A 16,497-nucleotide genomic window follows, 5' to 3' on the forward strand; every position below is an offset into this window, starting at 1 on the left:
AAAATTCTGAAAAATATCATATAATCCAATAACTAAGTGTTACATCAAGCTCTGCCCAATATCTAAAAAAATCAGCCATCAGTAAGACTTAAAATAATGTTGGTTTTTTTTTTATTATTTTCAGATTATCAGATCTATGATTACCGTAACCCTCATTTTACATGCCTGCACCAGAGCTACTTCACTTAATGTTTGTGTTTGGATTTTTTTGTAAACAAAGGCTTTGAAAACATATTTTACTTGTGGGAGATTTAAATGACCATGGCATTCAATCGGAATTAGGGAAGGATCCTCGAATTTCATAAATTGGGGCAAAAAAAATTTGATTGTATAATATTTTGTTTCAAAAAGAAACAATAACTAGTATGTTTTTAACAAAATATATAAAATAAAAGGTAATTCTACAAATTTATGTTCTACGACTGTGAAAAAGGTAATTCTAATCTTGTTTTCAAAACAGAAAGGGAAAAAAGTTAGCTGATAAACTAATTAACTCCATGCATATTTTCCATGGATAATTAATTTTAGACATTTATTTGAACAAAAAAAAAGAAAGGTGCTTATTGCTTAACAGTTAACACAAGATAATTAGGTAATCATGTTAGAACTAGAGGGATCTATGTGGCTTAATAAGAGGTTGTATCCCTTTTGTTGTAATGACAGGAGGTTCTTGTGTAGGTTTGTGTTGAGTATTTGGAGTACCCGAAAAGCCTGAGCCTGTGTAACTAGATGGACTAATTGGAGGGCAAGAAGACACACTTGTTGGTGCTGACGTAAGACTACAAGTTACGCCTGAATCACTTTTCTTGAAAGTGTGGGAGCTTAGATCTCTCTCATGGAAGGTATTTAGCAACTTTCCAATGCGTGTTCTTATAGAACTACTATCATCAGGGAGATTATGGTTTAACAAAATATGTCTATGCTGATATATGAATGTGGCTAAAAAGATAACGAGGGCTAATAAGCAACAAATACCTACAACCAAGAACAGACCCCAGAAGCTTTCTAGTCCTAGGCTTGTAGAAGATACTTGTGCTGCATTGTTATTTGAATCTTGACAACTGCTTCCATTCAACCATGCATTCTCAATTCTTCTCATTTTGCCTCCTTCACTCACATTCAAGATTGCACGTGATATGTCTCCCACTAGAGGTGACCCTTTTGGAAACACCTGAATATACATAGCATATATATATATAAGAAGTTAAGAACACATAAATTATGTAAAGGTTCTAAACTATTATCTCTATAAGAAGATAATTGCATATGAGTAGCCATCAAATTAGTAAAAATTCAAGAACCGTTATTCTCTCATCTAAAAATTTTCAATTCTCATTTTCATGCGAAGACAATTACATGTAAGAAATAAAAAAATTAGTAAAAATCTTTTCATACGAAGATGATAATTAAAAATTATTAGATATTAAACATTAATATCTAATAATTTTTAACTATTATTTTCGCGTGAAAACTCAACTCACGTAAATAGTCATTGAATTATATATATAAAAAGTGGTGCAGTGGATAGATGGAACTTACAAAGCCAAAGCCACCAGTTTTAAATCTTGGCTCAACCATGGCATACTTGGAGCAATAAGTTCCAAGAAGGTGCATCACGTAAGGGACTTCGTCAAAAGCCGCATCGATGCCATTATTAGCACTTCCTTTTGTGAAGAGATCATTGCATTCTTCTGCAGATTTATATATCTTAAGCTGGTTTTCATGGAACCCCAAATCCTTCAAGATTTCATGAACAAAAGAACCTTCCAAATAACCAACATTCAACCGATTCTTTAAGAGTTGATGAACATCTGTAAATGCTGGGCGTAGTCGTTCAACTGTTAAGAGAGAGGTAAGACTTGCAGTGTAGCTTTGAACCAGAATTTGAACTACAAAAACCCATACTATCACCACAAATCTTCCATAATTGCTCTCCACTCTCTCTTCTGCATAATTGCAAAGTTAACATTTTCATACGGTGAAAATTCGTATGTAGTTATCTTCATGTAAGGTTGTCGGTTGATAATTAAAAATCATTAGATGACAATTTAGTCAAACTCGCCAAAACTGCAGATGAGTTTTTATCTTTTTATATATGCAATTATTTAATTAAGAAGAATATATCAAAATCAAAGTGAGTAGACATAGAGACTTACGATGAGAAAATACCATGGTTGAGAAGGAAAACCACAAGCTAGTGCCAATTTGATAAGGCATAGGCCCTCTAAAACATTCATTGATTCGGTGTTCAAGTACCCAAACAACAAATCCTATGAAAACAAAGGTAAAAAATATTGTTACCCAAAGGTCCCATGTCAATGGCTTCAAGAAGGCCCATGCATTCTTCTTTCTATTGTCTCTTACTGGAACAACCATAGTCACACCAGATTCTGTGTACGGCAATGTGAAATCGACATACTTGGACCTGTTTCCCGTAATTGTTGTGTCCCCCACCACAGCATCAAACTTCTGCACCAATAGACATACATTGCTTCACAATCAGATTAAACTCATGAATAATAAGAATTTAATTTTGACATACATGTAAAGTAGTTTTACACGTGCATTCATTCAATTATGTAATAGACAGTTTACTTACTTCATAATAAACTTGGGTGATCAAATCATCATATGTTCCTGCCATCTCATTGTTGGAATTTTCAAATGGAATGAATTCAAATGGAAGGGCATAAGGCAACGCTTCTACCACAGCATTAAACACATCAATGCAGAACCCGGTGACCTTTGTAGAATTGGTAATAGGATCATGGATTACTTTCACAAATTCAGAGAAGCCATTATCTTTTACTGGGACTCCTATCTTTAACTTGTTACCATTTGTGGGAATTTCCCATCCCTTTGGAACAGAGTAAGAGTCCCCTGGCCATAGAATTGCTCTTAGATTCTCCTTAGAAGTTGAATTATTTGCATCCATGTCTCTGATTAGTCCCTTCTGTGGTGTCCAAAATCCAATGTTTCTTTCACTATTACCAATCACATTAACTATCTCAAATGGTGATGTTTCTAACTTCCCACCACCCACTACTTTGAACTCACCACCAACACCTTTGAATCTAACATTTGATAAAGCTTCCCTCAGCTTCTCGCCGTCTCGTGAAACGCCTAAGTTTTCAAGATCAGTCACGTTGTTGGAGTTGTTGCTCACATTAGTGAAGCCGAAAACAGTGTTGTCAAGCTTCTCAACTGCCATGGCTAATGCAGCAGTAGCATCATAGGCCCATATTCCAAAAACATCCAAATTAACATCAACAAGTGTTGGATTGTCTCTTAAGAACTCTCTTTTCCATCGAGCTCTAAAATCAAGAAGCTGTTTTGTTCTTGGAATATAAGGCCTAACACCCAACACACCTTCCATGGATTCCATAACCGAAGAGTCCAATGAGTTAAAAAGATTAGCAATTCCAGCAGTCACAATCCAAACATAACCTTCATCCATCATTCCAATGTCTTTGGCAATGGAGAAGAGACGAGAGGCAAGACGGAATGTCATGTGAACAACAAAGACTCTAGTTTGCATAGTCATGAGCTTGTAGAGCTCTCTCTCAATGACATCATTTGTGGCTGAGAAATCAATGGCGCTGAGATAAGGAACACGAATGTATGCTTTCTGAAATGAATTGGTTAGGGATGCAATGAGTCCTTCGCCATAACCGTTGTCCACGTATATTGGAACCACTTGTTTCCACCCAAAAGCTTGAACAATGGCGCTTATAGCCTCGACTTGAGTTAAATAATAATCTTTCTGTGCAATTTGGAACAAGTATGGGGTGTGGAGTGATAAGAGAGAAGGGCTCATTTCTGAGAACGTGAGAATGGGCACGTGCGCTTTATCTCCGAGGTTGATCACAAACATGGCTTCCATTGTTGTGATTGGTCCTATCACAGCTACCACTTGCTCATTCTTTATAAGATCCACAGCTACATCGTCGTAAAAATAGAAAATAACGGAGCTGATTAATGTAGGAACCTATATGTCTTACTCTAGTGAAAAAAACAGTAAGCTAAGTCACCTTAGTGTACAATGATTAGATATACTATAGGAAAGTACGAAGAGCTATTTGTACAATGTGTACAATGAAGGTTTAGGGAGTATTAGAGATATAATAATTAGTGTTACTTTTTTGCATCAGCTGAAACTTTTGGGATGAGTGGTATCATGACCTAGATCGAAAGTCAAGAGTTTGATCCTTGGTGAACCCAAAAATCAGTTTAAGCTTTTAGGAAGATGTTTATTATCCCTAGTACTCGAATGGTTATTCTAGATAGTATCTGAGATGTTCATTTTGTAATTCAATAGCCCATTATACATAAGGGTGGCAACACTACCCGAATCCGCGGGTACCCATCCCGCCTCTACCCGCTCGGGGCGGGTAATTACCCACCCCCGTACTGGGGCGGATTTTAACGGGGTGGGTTCTTGGACGGGACGGGGCGGGGTCGGGTTTAGGCTAGACCCGCCCCTACTCGCCCCGGTATATATAATATATATATATATAAATATATATATTTTTAATATATAATATATGTAACATATATAAAATAATTAGTAAAATAATTAATAATATTATATTATATATAAATTTTTACTTTAATTTATGCTATGTATGTAAATGGTGGTTATATAATTTTTAAAATTTTATTTTATTTGTTGGATTTAATAATTATAGGGGCGGGTATGGGCGGGGCGGATACCCGCAGGAGCGGGTTAGGGTTTAACATTTTACTACCCGCAGGTAGGGCGGGGCGGTTTCATGCGGGTTTTTTGTAGGGCGGGGCGGGGTCGGGTAGAGCAAAAACCCGCCCCGTTGCCACCCCTAATTATACACATTGTACAAATAGTCCATTGGCTCCCTAGCAAGACTCCGAAGAATGTTAGAGGGCAGCAACTTTTGTGATTTGTAGCCATCAAATAGTCATCAATAATGGTTTTAATGGTGTGATATTGATATGAGATTTCATCTAATGACTCACTTTTCTTACATGCTAGCCAGAATTTATCAAAGTTGCTGGCCCTAAACTTTTCCGTTGTAATAATTAATGAATGTTCTGTTTTTTTTTTATTCCCCTAGTATTACCAAAAAAGCAAAGCTACTAATAATAAGAGGGAATATATAGATAAATAGATGGAACGAACCTTGAGCAGCAGCAGTAACAATGTCTCTTTGGGAGTCCCTTAGAATGAGTTGGAGCCTAGTTTTGTAATGTGGATGAGACACATAGAAATCATGGATACACATTCTGATGCTGTTCAAACCAATCTTTCCAACCATTGCTCCACCAACATCAAGCACCGCTCCCACTTTCACTACTCTTGTTGGAAGTGTTGTTGCACCACTACTGTTTCTTTGACCCATCACTACTATTGCTAACACACCAAAGAACCACCAGAGACTTAGATCCAAGGTGCTACGAGGTTGATGCTTCACCATTTTCCTTGGTATTAGTAATAATAATGTGAAGGTAGCCAAGCAGATAGCTTAAATGTTTTTATTCACGAAAATTCATTATATATGTTGATAGAGGAAACCTAGTAGTAGTAGGTGCGGTCTGTGGACACAAATATTTTCACCATCTTTATTTTAAAAGTGATTAAAATTTTATTGTGTAAATTTTACTATCTTTTATTTATATCTTTCAATATTTTTAATATAAATATAAACAGGTATTCTTAATATTTTATGTAACCAATATATTCATATAGAAAGCTATCAAATGTAAGAGTGATTATAGAAGTGTGTTATTTATACTATTTTTTAATATTATGTGTATCTTTTAAAAAATAAATATATACTACTTTAATAAAAATATACATTTTAAAGTATAACAGAAAATAATAAAAATATTATTTCTATTGATTATATGTTTGAACTGATGGACTATTTTTGTTTTACCAAAGTCAAGTCAGTAAAAGAAAGGTAGACTGTATCAATATCTCTGTACAACGTGCTTGTATTTGAAAAATTAACAAAAAAAAAAATACTATTTATATAACGTTGACGGATTGACCCTGCACCCATCTCACATCGTGATTCTACTCCCACATGTTGGGGGTTTATTTATATAACAATAGCAATTATATATGCAATTGTATTTGTGCTTATTAATTTATTGTTGTATATATTATTTTATGTGTACGGTATTAATAAAAATGCGAGGTTGGTTAAAATATGAATATACTTTGCACATTAATTAAAAAAATATTAGGTTCAAATATTTTAATAGTGATGTTACATAACTAAATTTAAATAAATTTAATTAAATTAGTCAAATTATTTATTGAGATAATAAAAATTATCCATACAAATATGTAGAAATAGATCTACTTGTATGTGTGTGGGGGTACAGTTGCCCCCACTAAATTTTAAAAACCAAATTGTAAGCACATACATACTTATATATATAATGTCCCCATAAAATAATAGGTTTGCCCCATATTTAATTTTTTAATGTATGTGTGAAAATTTTAGATTATATAATAACAACACAATAATAAAAGTTGTCCTATTATATAAATTTAATCTGTTTATATTAAAAAAAATAAATATACAATATTATAGAGGGTCAACTCTCTAATTAAATAATAAAAAATATTTGAATAATTACTTGATAAAAAAGAGACATTATTTATATATAAAAATATTATAATTGTTTGATTTGAATTTTTGTTTTTTTTTAATTATTTTTGTGTTTTTTCTTTAATTTTATACTGTTTATAAAATTTTTTTAATTATTGAACTATGATTTTTTGGTATTAGATAAAAATAATCAATAAAATATGAATTGATGAACATAAAAAATATTTGACAAGACACTAATATTAATAATAAATATATTATGCAATATTGTTAAAATATAGAAATAAAAAAATACTTTTAAATTAAGATTTAATTATTCTATCAATTTTTATAGTTTTATTAAATTTTTAATTAAATTTTTAATTAAATTTTTATATTTTTTTTAATTAAATTTTTATACTATATTAAATTTTATAATTAAATTCCTATTAACAGTTAACTTTAAAAAACGTTTATAAAATATAAATTTACTAATTTGTGAAGTCTATTGATTTATTCAATGCTAAATAATTTGGGAATTACCAAAAGTTTGTCTACATTTTACTATTCTATTCGCAATTGCATTGAATTGAATTACCGATTCTGCCATGTTGAAAAACTCATGGAGCCACATGAATCATGAAGCTGTGTGCATCACATAGAATTAATATAATTACTAATATAGAATCTTAAAAATACAATAAAAAAGATAATGTAAATTGCACTATAAATTAATAAGATTTAATCATCCAAAGATAAAAATTATATTTCCACCATTGCCTTTGAAATTTGAAATAGCTAGACCTCTATTTGGAATATAATTTTTGATGCGTTCACATATTCAGATATTCTCTTTTTATTTTTCACTCAAGGTGTCAATTAATTTTTTTTCTTCCACTATATTTAATTATTTATTTATTGTTTATTATTTATTTCACTTTTTCTTTTTCATTTTATTAAAATTAATCGCTAAAATTTTTTTATAAATTAAAAATTTGTACTCAATAAAAAATAAAAAGTACATCCTCCCAATGTATATATATAAGATAAAATAGGTCTAAAGGAATAATTGAACAAATACCTGATTGAATTCAATAAGTATACAATTAGAATTAATTATCAAATTACTATTTAAAAGATTTAAGCATCCGACAAAAAAAATTAATTCATAAGTCATAAGCAAAGTAAAATTATGTCAGATAGCTAAGAAAAATAACACTTATATATCAAATAAGTAAATAAAAGCACCCACACTTGTATAACCAAATAAGATATACCTTTATATCTTTGCGAATCTTAGGTGCACCCTCAAATAAACTTGCAAAGGCTCTTCGAACCAATCATAAAGAAATTGGCCAAATGTTTAGAAAAACTACAAAAATAACAACATAGTGTGACAGAAATCTAAAAATCATATTTTGTGCACTAACATGCACAATTCAAATTTCTCAACAGAGGGAACATTAAAAGTAGGCACAATCTCCATATTTCATAAGCTTCAGCAATTCCCTGCTATAAAGTTGGACAAATAACAATAAGAGTAATGCCACAAAAATTTTCTAATGACAAAAATGAAGACCCTATAATATAGTTGGAGTACAGTTGGAGTACAAAATTAGAAATTGTAGATATATCAATGCAATTTGAAAAACGATAATTAGAATCCTACTCCATTGGTAAATAATAATAAAGAAACAATTAAAAAAAATACATAATCTAAACAATTCTCTAATTAATCTGTTTGCCGAATTTAATCCACAAATCTGTTAGCTATCTTTTTCTTTTTTCTTCTCTGTAATGAAAGAGAGAGTGGAGACGGCCGGGTCTTTTGTTATAAAGCTACTCCCATCACTGCTTTCGACCCTTACATTGATGCCTTGTTTGCCATACTATGGTCGCCATTATCGTTATCATGACCATCAAATATTAGACGAGTATTTGGCGCTTTATCGTTTCAAAGTGTTACCTAAATATTTGTTAGATTATTAAATCTTATATATTATATATTTTTGATGTATTTTCATTATAAAAAAAAATCACAATAAATAAGTTTATATCTACTATTGATAAAAAAAATAATTTAGATAATATATTTATTGAGTTATTATATCTTATATATTATGTACTTCTTATGTACTTCTACTATATAAAAAATTATAACAAATAATTGTAAATTGATACAAAAATAACTTAAGTAACCCAAAAAAATATAGTAATCGAGTATAAAACCAAAATTAAAATTCAAACCGCACGCATGTAAATGCCAATGTAGTTCCTCAAAAGAGGGCCTGATTTTCGCAACGTTTGAAAGTTCGTTTGTCTTCTACTCCAACCTATAATCGTCGGGGACAATCACGGTCAATGTTCTAATTGCCATCAAGAATCAATCTCGAGACTAGAGAGCTTGAGTACGCGAAAGGCCAAAAAAAATAATATTTTATTATTTTATTTAAATTTAAATTTAAATTTAGAATTAATTAAGAATTTAATTTTTTGTAATTTCAATAACAAAAAAATTAGTTTGATATAAAATATTTAATATTTAATAATTTTAATTATCTAAATTTTAATTACCAAAAATTAGATAAAAAATTAATTATGACTTAATAATCGATAACATCTATTATATTAGTACGTAAATAATATTTAATATATAATTTATTTTTTTCAGGTTAATATATAATTTAGTAGGGGTTGATTTATTATAAATTTTGTAAAATCTAAAAATAGTGATTTTATTTTTTATTATTCGAAAAATTATTCATAATTTTTTATTATGTAGTTAACTTAATTTTTTACTCTGTCTCCCTTAACCATCGACTTTGATAAAGACACCACATTCAACTCAAAACTTTAAAGTAATAAATTAATAGGTTTCTCATCTTATAAAATCCTCACTTTTTTTTTTTATTTGGGACTAACTTCATGCACTTCTCACACTTGCAACATTAACAACCACGATTGATTTCAAAGAGAGTTTCACCAGCACGACCTGAGTTCTTCGTAGGTAGAGCCGAGCTAGTGAGCTTCAGCGTGGACCTGGTCGAGCTCAACGGACATGGTGGAGTCGACGCGAGAATCTACGTCGAGCATAGTGTCGCGTTCAACCTTGAGTTCTACGTTGGTGATAGCGAGAATGGTCTTGTTCACTGCCAATGTCTTATTCTTCCTCTGTTAATATTGACATCTTCCTCAAGTGTCACGTTCTAACTCTTTCTCTACTTTGTGTCTTCTACTTCATCTCCCACTCTCTTTCTTCATGATGTTGTTATCATTGAACCGTATGAATATTATTATTGTTGTTAATTTTTTTTCTTGAACAAAAGAGTTTAACACAGCAAGTGGATCAAAAAAACTAACAGAAAATTAAAAGAACAAAAAGAACAAAACAAGAAGAACTAATAAGCTTATCCTATTGTCATATTCACATTGCCATCAATAATAAAAAGAATTCACACTGCTCTACTCTCTATAGCACGGTAAAGTTGCACTAACGATTTCCTCCACATCTGATTCATTATTTTGATAAATTCTTCTATTCCTTTTCAGCCAGACATTCTAAATAATTACAAAGTAGTCATATTCTATTCGGTAGCTCGGGTACCGGACGATTCGGGGTGGTACTTCGGTTGGTGAGATGGGGTATCGCCTGATTCCGGGTTGCGGGGTTGGAGGAGGAGTAGCCGACGTCCCGAGTTCTTCGTGTGGAGAGGGGGGTGTCACCTGCAAAGACACTCCGACGCTCTAGTTAGTCAGATGTGCAGGCGAATAGTGGGAGGAATGGTATGTGACATACCTTGGGGGAGGGGTAGGACCCTCTCCATATATACCGTGTCAGAGGTGGGTCCCGCAAGGGCAGAACCACCTTCCTCGAAGCTTCCTCATACAGCTGTAGTAGAGAGCTGTCAAGGACGCGTGTCCGGATCGGTGGTTGAGCGCCTCGCACCGACCGTTCGGGTCGGGTGGACTATGGGTCGGGTCGGCCCGCGTGATGTTTGGGCCAGGCCGTAACAGTGCCCCCAACGCGTCAGCAATAATCGTGAGGGCCATTGGTGGCGTGTTATGTCCTCTCTTGTGTGTTGTCGCTAGATCGGCCGCTCAAGGAGAGGACGTGCCTCTTGCGCGCGTGTCTATTCGTTGCTGGGGATAACCATTCGTTGCCTCGTTCTTTGCGTTGGGCATTTAATGCTCATAATGGGTTGTTTCAAACCCTGCGAGTAAAGACTCTTTTGCCCCTGCCTTTCGCGCTTCTTGAGTTGGTTTTCTAACTCCCCCCACCCCAGTTTTGCATTCTATTTTCTCCTCAGTGCCTAGCTCTTTCCTACTTTCATCTTCTCCTCTCGAATTTCATACTGCAATTCCTACATCCTTGTGCATCCACTCCTTCTCACTCCCTTTCAAATCATCACAATCAATCCTGGTAAGCATTCATCCCTCGCTTTCTGTTTCATGTTCATTTTATCTTCGTTATTCATGCTCCTTTGTGCACGCTGCTCTCTTGATTTGACTTGCATGCTGGCTATCGTTAGATAGGTGCATTAGGGGGGGTTACCATTCTAGGACGTTAGTTTTAGGCTTTACTTAGGATTTGCTTCGGCCATGCTTGGTTTCAATTGTTGAATAGGCTAAAAGTAGTTTCTGGACATTTTTCGAGCTCCCGACCTCATAGACTAACCGAGTAGTGCCCCCACTGTAGGTATACCTCGTATCGTCTCACGAGCTTTCTCCTCAAGCGCGGGTTACGACCGGTATGCTTGGGTGACCTCCGACGTGAAGGACTCCCCAAACCAGATGGGTGAGGAGGAGCTTACAGAGTTCTGTCAAGCCGAGTATTTGTGCGGCGGGACTGATGAGGAGGCCAACTACGATGTTTTTGTTCCCGCCCCCAACGAACGGTTATACGAACTCAACCTCCACTCCCCCGAGTTGCCAACTGGATTTGGTTCTACAAGGCAATGTTCACCCAATTGGGGGTTCGCATTCCTTTCTCTTCTTTTCAAATGGCGCTCCTTAACCGGATCTCCGTGGTGCCGTCGCAGTTGCATCCAAATAGTTGGGCTTCCATCCGCTGTTTTGAGATGGTGTGTGAATACTTAGAGCTGCTGGTGTCTGTAGACATTTTTCTTTTTCTCTTCAACCTCACGAATCATTCCAAAGAAGGGAAAGCAAGGAAGGGGTTCATGTCCTTCCGATCTGCCCAGGGTCGGAGGATTTTTGGCTTGTTCGAGGACTCTTACCATGGGTTCAAGGACAAGTTCTTCAAGGTGCGCCCAGTCAAAGGTCGCCACCCCTTTTGGTTGTCGTTAGAAGGGCAACGCCTCATCTCGACGTATTGGAGTTTCGGGGCGGGGTCCAACACCTTTATTAAGGTGACCTATAAGGGAATGTCCGCTGTGGACAAAGAGATTGCCGACGTGTTGTTGGCCGTCTCTGGGAGAAACCACGTGAATTCTCACCTTCTTATGGGTGACCGGGAGGTCGCTAGAAATTATATTTGTGAGTAGCTTTAACTTGCCTTTCTTTCATTACTGTTGCTTGGATTTGTTATGCCGATTTCACGACTAACTTGTTTTACTATTTTATTGTAGTGGAAATGTCTGCCGAGGTGACAGGTCTTGAGAATTTGTACAATACCTTCCTGGCTGGTGACAGCGATGAAGAGACGGTCGACGGGAAGCCGAAGGCCCCACTTGAAGATAAGGAGAACCAGGCGGTGCCTCCACCTCATGATGTCGAGATGCCGGACCGCAATGTTGACGAGGCACGTGTCTCTCCTATTCGTGAGGAAGTGGTCGGTATTGGGGGCTCGACCTCCAATCCACAAGTCGAGGAGGACGACTTGAAGGTTATCCACAACCCAAGAGGCAGAAGTCGTCCTCCAGCCATGAAGGAGCCCTCACCGTAATGGAGAGGAACTTCAACGCCGGAAACTTTATAGACTCCCAGCTGCTTCCTGGAACGGAGGAACATTTCCATGGCTCCGACCTTGCGGGGCAGGCGAGGTGGATGTACCGTACCCTCCTCCACGGCGCCGCCATACTCGGAAGGCCGAGTTTGAGCTGTCGGGAATGCAGTCGATGCATAGGAAGCTCGAATCTATTGCTAAGACCAACAATCAATTCAAGACTCAAGTTGAAACACTTTGGGAGCAGCTGTCCAAAGCGGAGGAGAAGCTTAAGGCTGCCGAGGAGAATGCCACATCCGCTGAGGAAAAGTTGAAGACCTCTGATGCTACCGTCTCTCGGCTAATCGAGCGGGAGATGACTTTAGAGAGCCAGCTCAATGTTGCGTAGGGTCGGGTGGTTGCTTTAGAGAAAGAACGCGACGTGGCCGTCTCGTCGGCTAAGACTGCTCAAGCCGAAGCTGAAGAGTTTAAGAAGAAGTACAAAGAGACCGTGAAGCAGGGGAAGAGCGCGATCCTGATGGCTGAAGAGGCTCTTAAGGCCCAAGTGAAAATCGTGGCTCCTGACTTCGACACATCGGCAATCGGGGTTTTTAAAACAATCAAAGATGGCAAGATTATCGATATGCCGAAGAAATGATCTCTTGTACCTTTGCATGAAATTTGTAATTTTGTTGTAGAACTTGCCGCGCGGTTTGATGAACTTGTAGAACTTGTGATTTTTGAACTATTTTGATAGTTGCTTGGTCGGATTATGATTACCGTCTTTTTCCGCTTATTCGGCAGTGTATTTTCGTTCTATTTTATTATCGTTTTATTGGTATTGGCTTGTCGCTTGTGTTTGTTTACCGTTGTGTTGGTAATTTGACGAAGCCAAGTCGTGGCTTCACTATCACTGTAGCCGTTTGTTATGGCGTTAACTTGGTTGGTTTCCGGGGTGATCAGTCCCGGGGTACCGTGTCGTTGTCCCGTTTGACATGTATTATAAGGAATTTGTTGTCGTGGGATGTATAAATGGGGAAAAGTAAACTTAACAAGTGAACGTTAATCGACAGTTGAACAAGTCTATTGCAATGATAAGTACTTAACAAAAGTAAACTATTTGATGGTAAAGGGGAACCCGGGTCTTACTGAACTGGCCAAATTGCCTACTCGGCGTGTTTGAACTAAGAATAAAATCTTCTTAAGTTACCTACATTCTAGGTTCTCGGGACTTCCTTACCATCGAGCCTCTCCAATTTGTAGGCACCCTTGCCAATCACTTCTTTGACCCTGTATGGGCCTTCCCAGTTTGCCGCCAGCTTACCTTCCCCTTGAGTCGGCAGCCCGATGTCGTTGCGCCGCAGGACGAGGTCATTTTGTTCAAATTATCTCCTGAGTACTTTGGTGTTGTAGCGCAGGGCCATTCTTTGCTTTAGTGCTACCTCTGACAAATGGGCTATCTCTCTAGCTTCATCTACTAGGTCCTTCTCTACAGCTTCCTCCACTCCCTCCAGAAGTAATCGTGGGCTCGGCTCGCCGACCTCCACGAGTATCATAGCATCTACCCCGTATGTCAGGCGGAAAGAGATTTCTCCTGTGGACGATTGCTCGGTCATTCGGTAAGACCAGAGAACTGAGGCGAGTTCGTTAGCCAATGCACCCTTTTTATTATCAAGCCGCTTCTTGAGGCCTAGCAAGATGATCTTGTTTGCGACCTCAACTTGGCCGTTCGTCTGGGGATGCTCTATAGATGAGAACTTTTGCTTTATGCCCAAATCGGCGAGGAACTCTACAAACTTCTTGTCAGTGAACTGCGTCCCATTATCAGAGATAATGACTTTCGGGATGCCGAATCGAGTTATCACCTGTCTCCACATAAACTTTCGACAATTGGACGAGGATATATTGGCCAGTGGCTCAGCCTCTATCCACTTGGTGTAGTAGTCAATAGCAACTATGAGATACTTGACTTGCCCCAGACCAACTGGGAAAGGTCCCAAGAGGTCGACTCCCCACTGTGAGAAAGGTCGGGAAGACGTCAACAGGCTTAGCTCGGAAGCCGGCGCCTTAGGGAAATTAGTGTTCTCCTGACACTTGACGCATTTCCTTACGAATTCTTTGGAGTCCTTCATCATCGATGGCCAGTAATAACCAGCTCTGATGAGCTTTCTTGCTAGGGCTTTGCCCCCGATGTGATGACTGCAGCACCTCTCATGGACCTCCTTGAGCACATAGTTCGCTTGGTCGGGGTGTAGGCACTTCAACAAGGGTTGGCTGAGTCCCTTTCTAAACAACTGTCCCTGTATGGTCGCGTATTTGGCCGCCTCCTTTCTCAACGTTTTGGCTGTCTTGTCATCGTCAGGGAGCTTGCCGCTTTCTAAAAAGTCAGTTATCGGGTCCATCCAGGAGGGATCTCTCTTTGTCAAATGGAGGGTGACTGCTGGCTCCTTTACCAAACCCTGAATAAGAGACCGGTTGCCGGCCCCTGGTTTTGTGCTTGCTAGCTCGGACAGGAGGTCCGCCCGTGTGTTCCTTTCTCTCGGAACGTGTTGGATCTGACCTCCTCGAATTGTTTGCTCAACTCTTTGACCTTCTTCAGATACTTCTGTAACAGGGAGTCTCTAGCTTGGTAGGTCCCATTTACCTGAGAAGTGATGACCTGCGAGTCACTACATACTTCTAGCCTGGTGGCTCCGACTTCCTGTGCTAAGATTAAGCCGCCCAGGAGGGCCTTGTACTCCTCCTGATTGTTTGATACCGGGAACTCGAACTTGATCGACTGTTCGTATATGATTCCAGTGGGGCTCTCTAGGATGATCCCGGCACCTCCAAACGTCTGGTTGGAGGCCCCGTCTACGTGGAGCCTCCACCGTATGCTCGTTGTCTCGACTGAGTCCCCTGTTACTTCTACCAAGAAGTCGGCCATGGCCTGTGCCTTTATCGCGTGCCTGGGTTCATATTGCAAGTCATACTGGGACAATTTGATGGCCCAAGTCATCATTCTTCCCGCTAGGTTAGGTTTCTGGAGTACCTGGCAAATTCCCTAGTCTGTCCTCACGACTACCTGATGACCTTGGAAGTACTGTCGTAATCTACGGGAAGAGGTTAGAAGTGCAAGTGCCAACTTCTCTAATTTGCTGTATCTCAATTCTGCTCCTTGCAGTGCTTTGCTCACGAAGTAAATTGGTTGCTGAACCTTCCCTTCCTCCCGCACTAGAACCGCTGCCATCGCTTCCTCCGTTATGGCCAAGTACAGGTAGAGCGGTTCTCCGACCTTGGGCTTCCCGAGTACAGGTGGTGTTACAAGAATCTCTTTGAAATGATTGAATGCTTCCTCGCACGCCGGGGTCCATTCAAATGCTATCCCCTTTCTCATCAAGCTAAAAAATGGTAGGGCTTTCGCAGCCGACGCCCCGAGGAAACGGGATAGTGCGGTGAGCCTTCCTGACAACCTCTGAACATCCTTGACACAGCCCGGGCTCTTCATTTGGAGTATTACTTGACACTTTTCTGGGTTGGCATCCACCCCTCTTTGGGTTATCATAAATCCTAGGAACTTTCCTGCTTCCATGGCAAAGGCACACTTGAGTGGGTTAAGCCTCATGCCGTGTTGTCGGAGGGAAGCGAACACATTTTCTAGGTCGCTTAAAAGGTTTTCAGCCCGAGTGGTTTTTGCAAGGATATCATCCACGTATACTTCCACCGTTTTGCCTATGAGGTCTCTGAATATCTTGTTCATTAACCTTTGGTACGTGGCCCCGGCGTTCTTCAGGCCAAACGGCATTACCTTGTAACAATATATTCCTCCTGGCGTTATGAACGCTGTTTTCTCTTCGTCTGGCCGATGCATCGGTATTTGATTGTAGCCAGAATAAGCATCCATAAAGCTCAAATACCGATATCCCACCGCCGCGTCGACGAGCGTATCAATGTTGGGTAGAGGGTAGCAGTCCTTGGGACATACTTTGTTGAGATCAGAGTAATCGACACACATCCTCCATTTTCCATTGTGCTTTTTTACTAGGACTACATTCGACA

The 16,497-nt window shown here is 38.2% G+C and overlaps 1 protein-coding gene across 1 annotated transcript; it reads right to left on the bottom strand.

The window, feature by feature from the left end:
* Positions 1–364: 364 nt before the first annotated feature.
* LOC112729634 (glutamate receptor 2.8) lies at positions 365–5,529 on the bottom strand. Its single transcript, XM_025779801.3, has 5 exons — positions 5,156–5,529; positions 2,600–3,939; positions 2,157–2,469; positions 1,540–1,946; positions 365–1,171 (listed from the first exon to the last, which is right to left on the bottom strand). Exons 1-5 carry the CDS (start codon positions 5,448–5,450, stop codon positions 608–610), a joined length of 2,919 nt encoding a protein of 972 aa, XP_025635586.1. The 5' UTR covers positions 5,451–5,529; the 3' UTR covers positions 365–607.
* Positions 5,530–16,497: the final 10,968 nt, after the last annotated feature.

The sequence above is a fragment of the Arachis hypogaea genome, chromosome 12, assembly GCF_003086295.3.
Source record: "Arachis hypogaea cultivar Tifrunner chromosome 12, arahy.Tifrunner.gnm2.J5K5, whole genome shotgun sequence".
Lineage (NCBI taxonomy): Eukaryota > Viridiplantae > Streptophyta > Magnoliopsida > Fabales > Fabaceae > Arachis > Arachis hypogaea.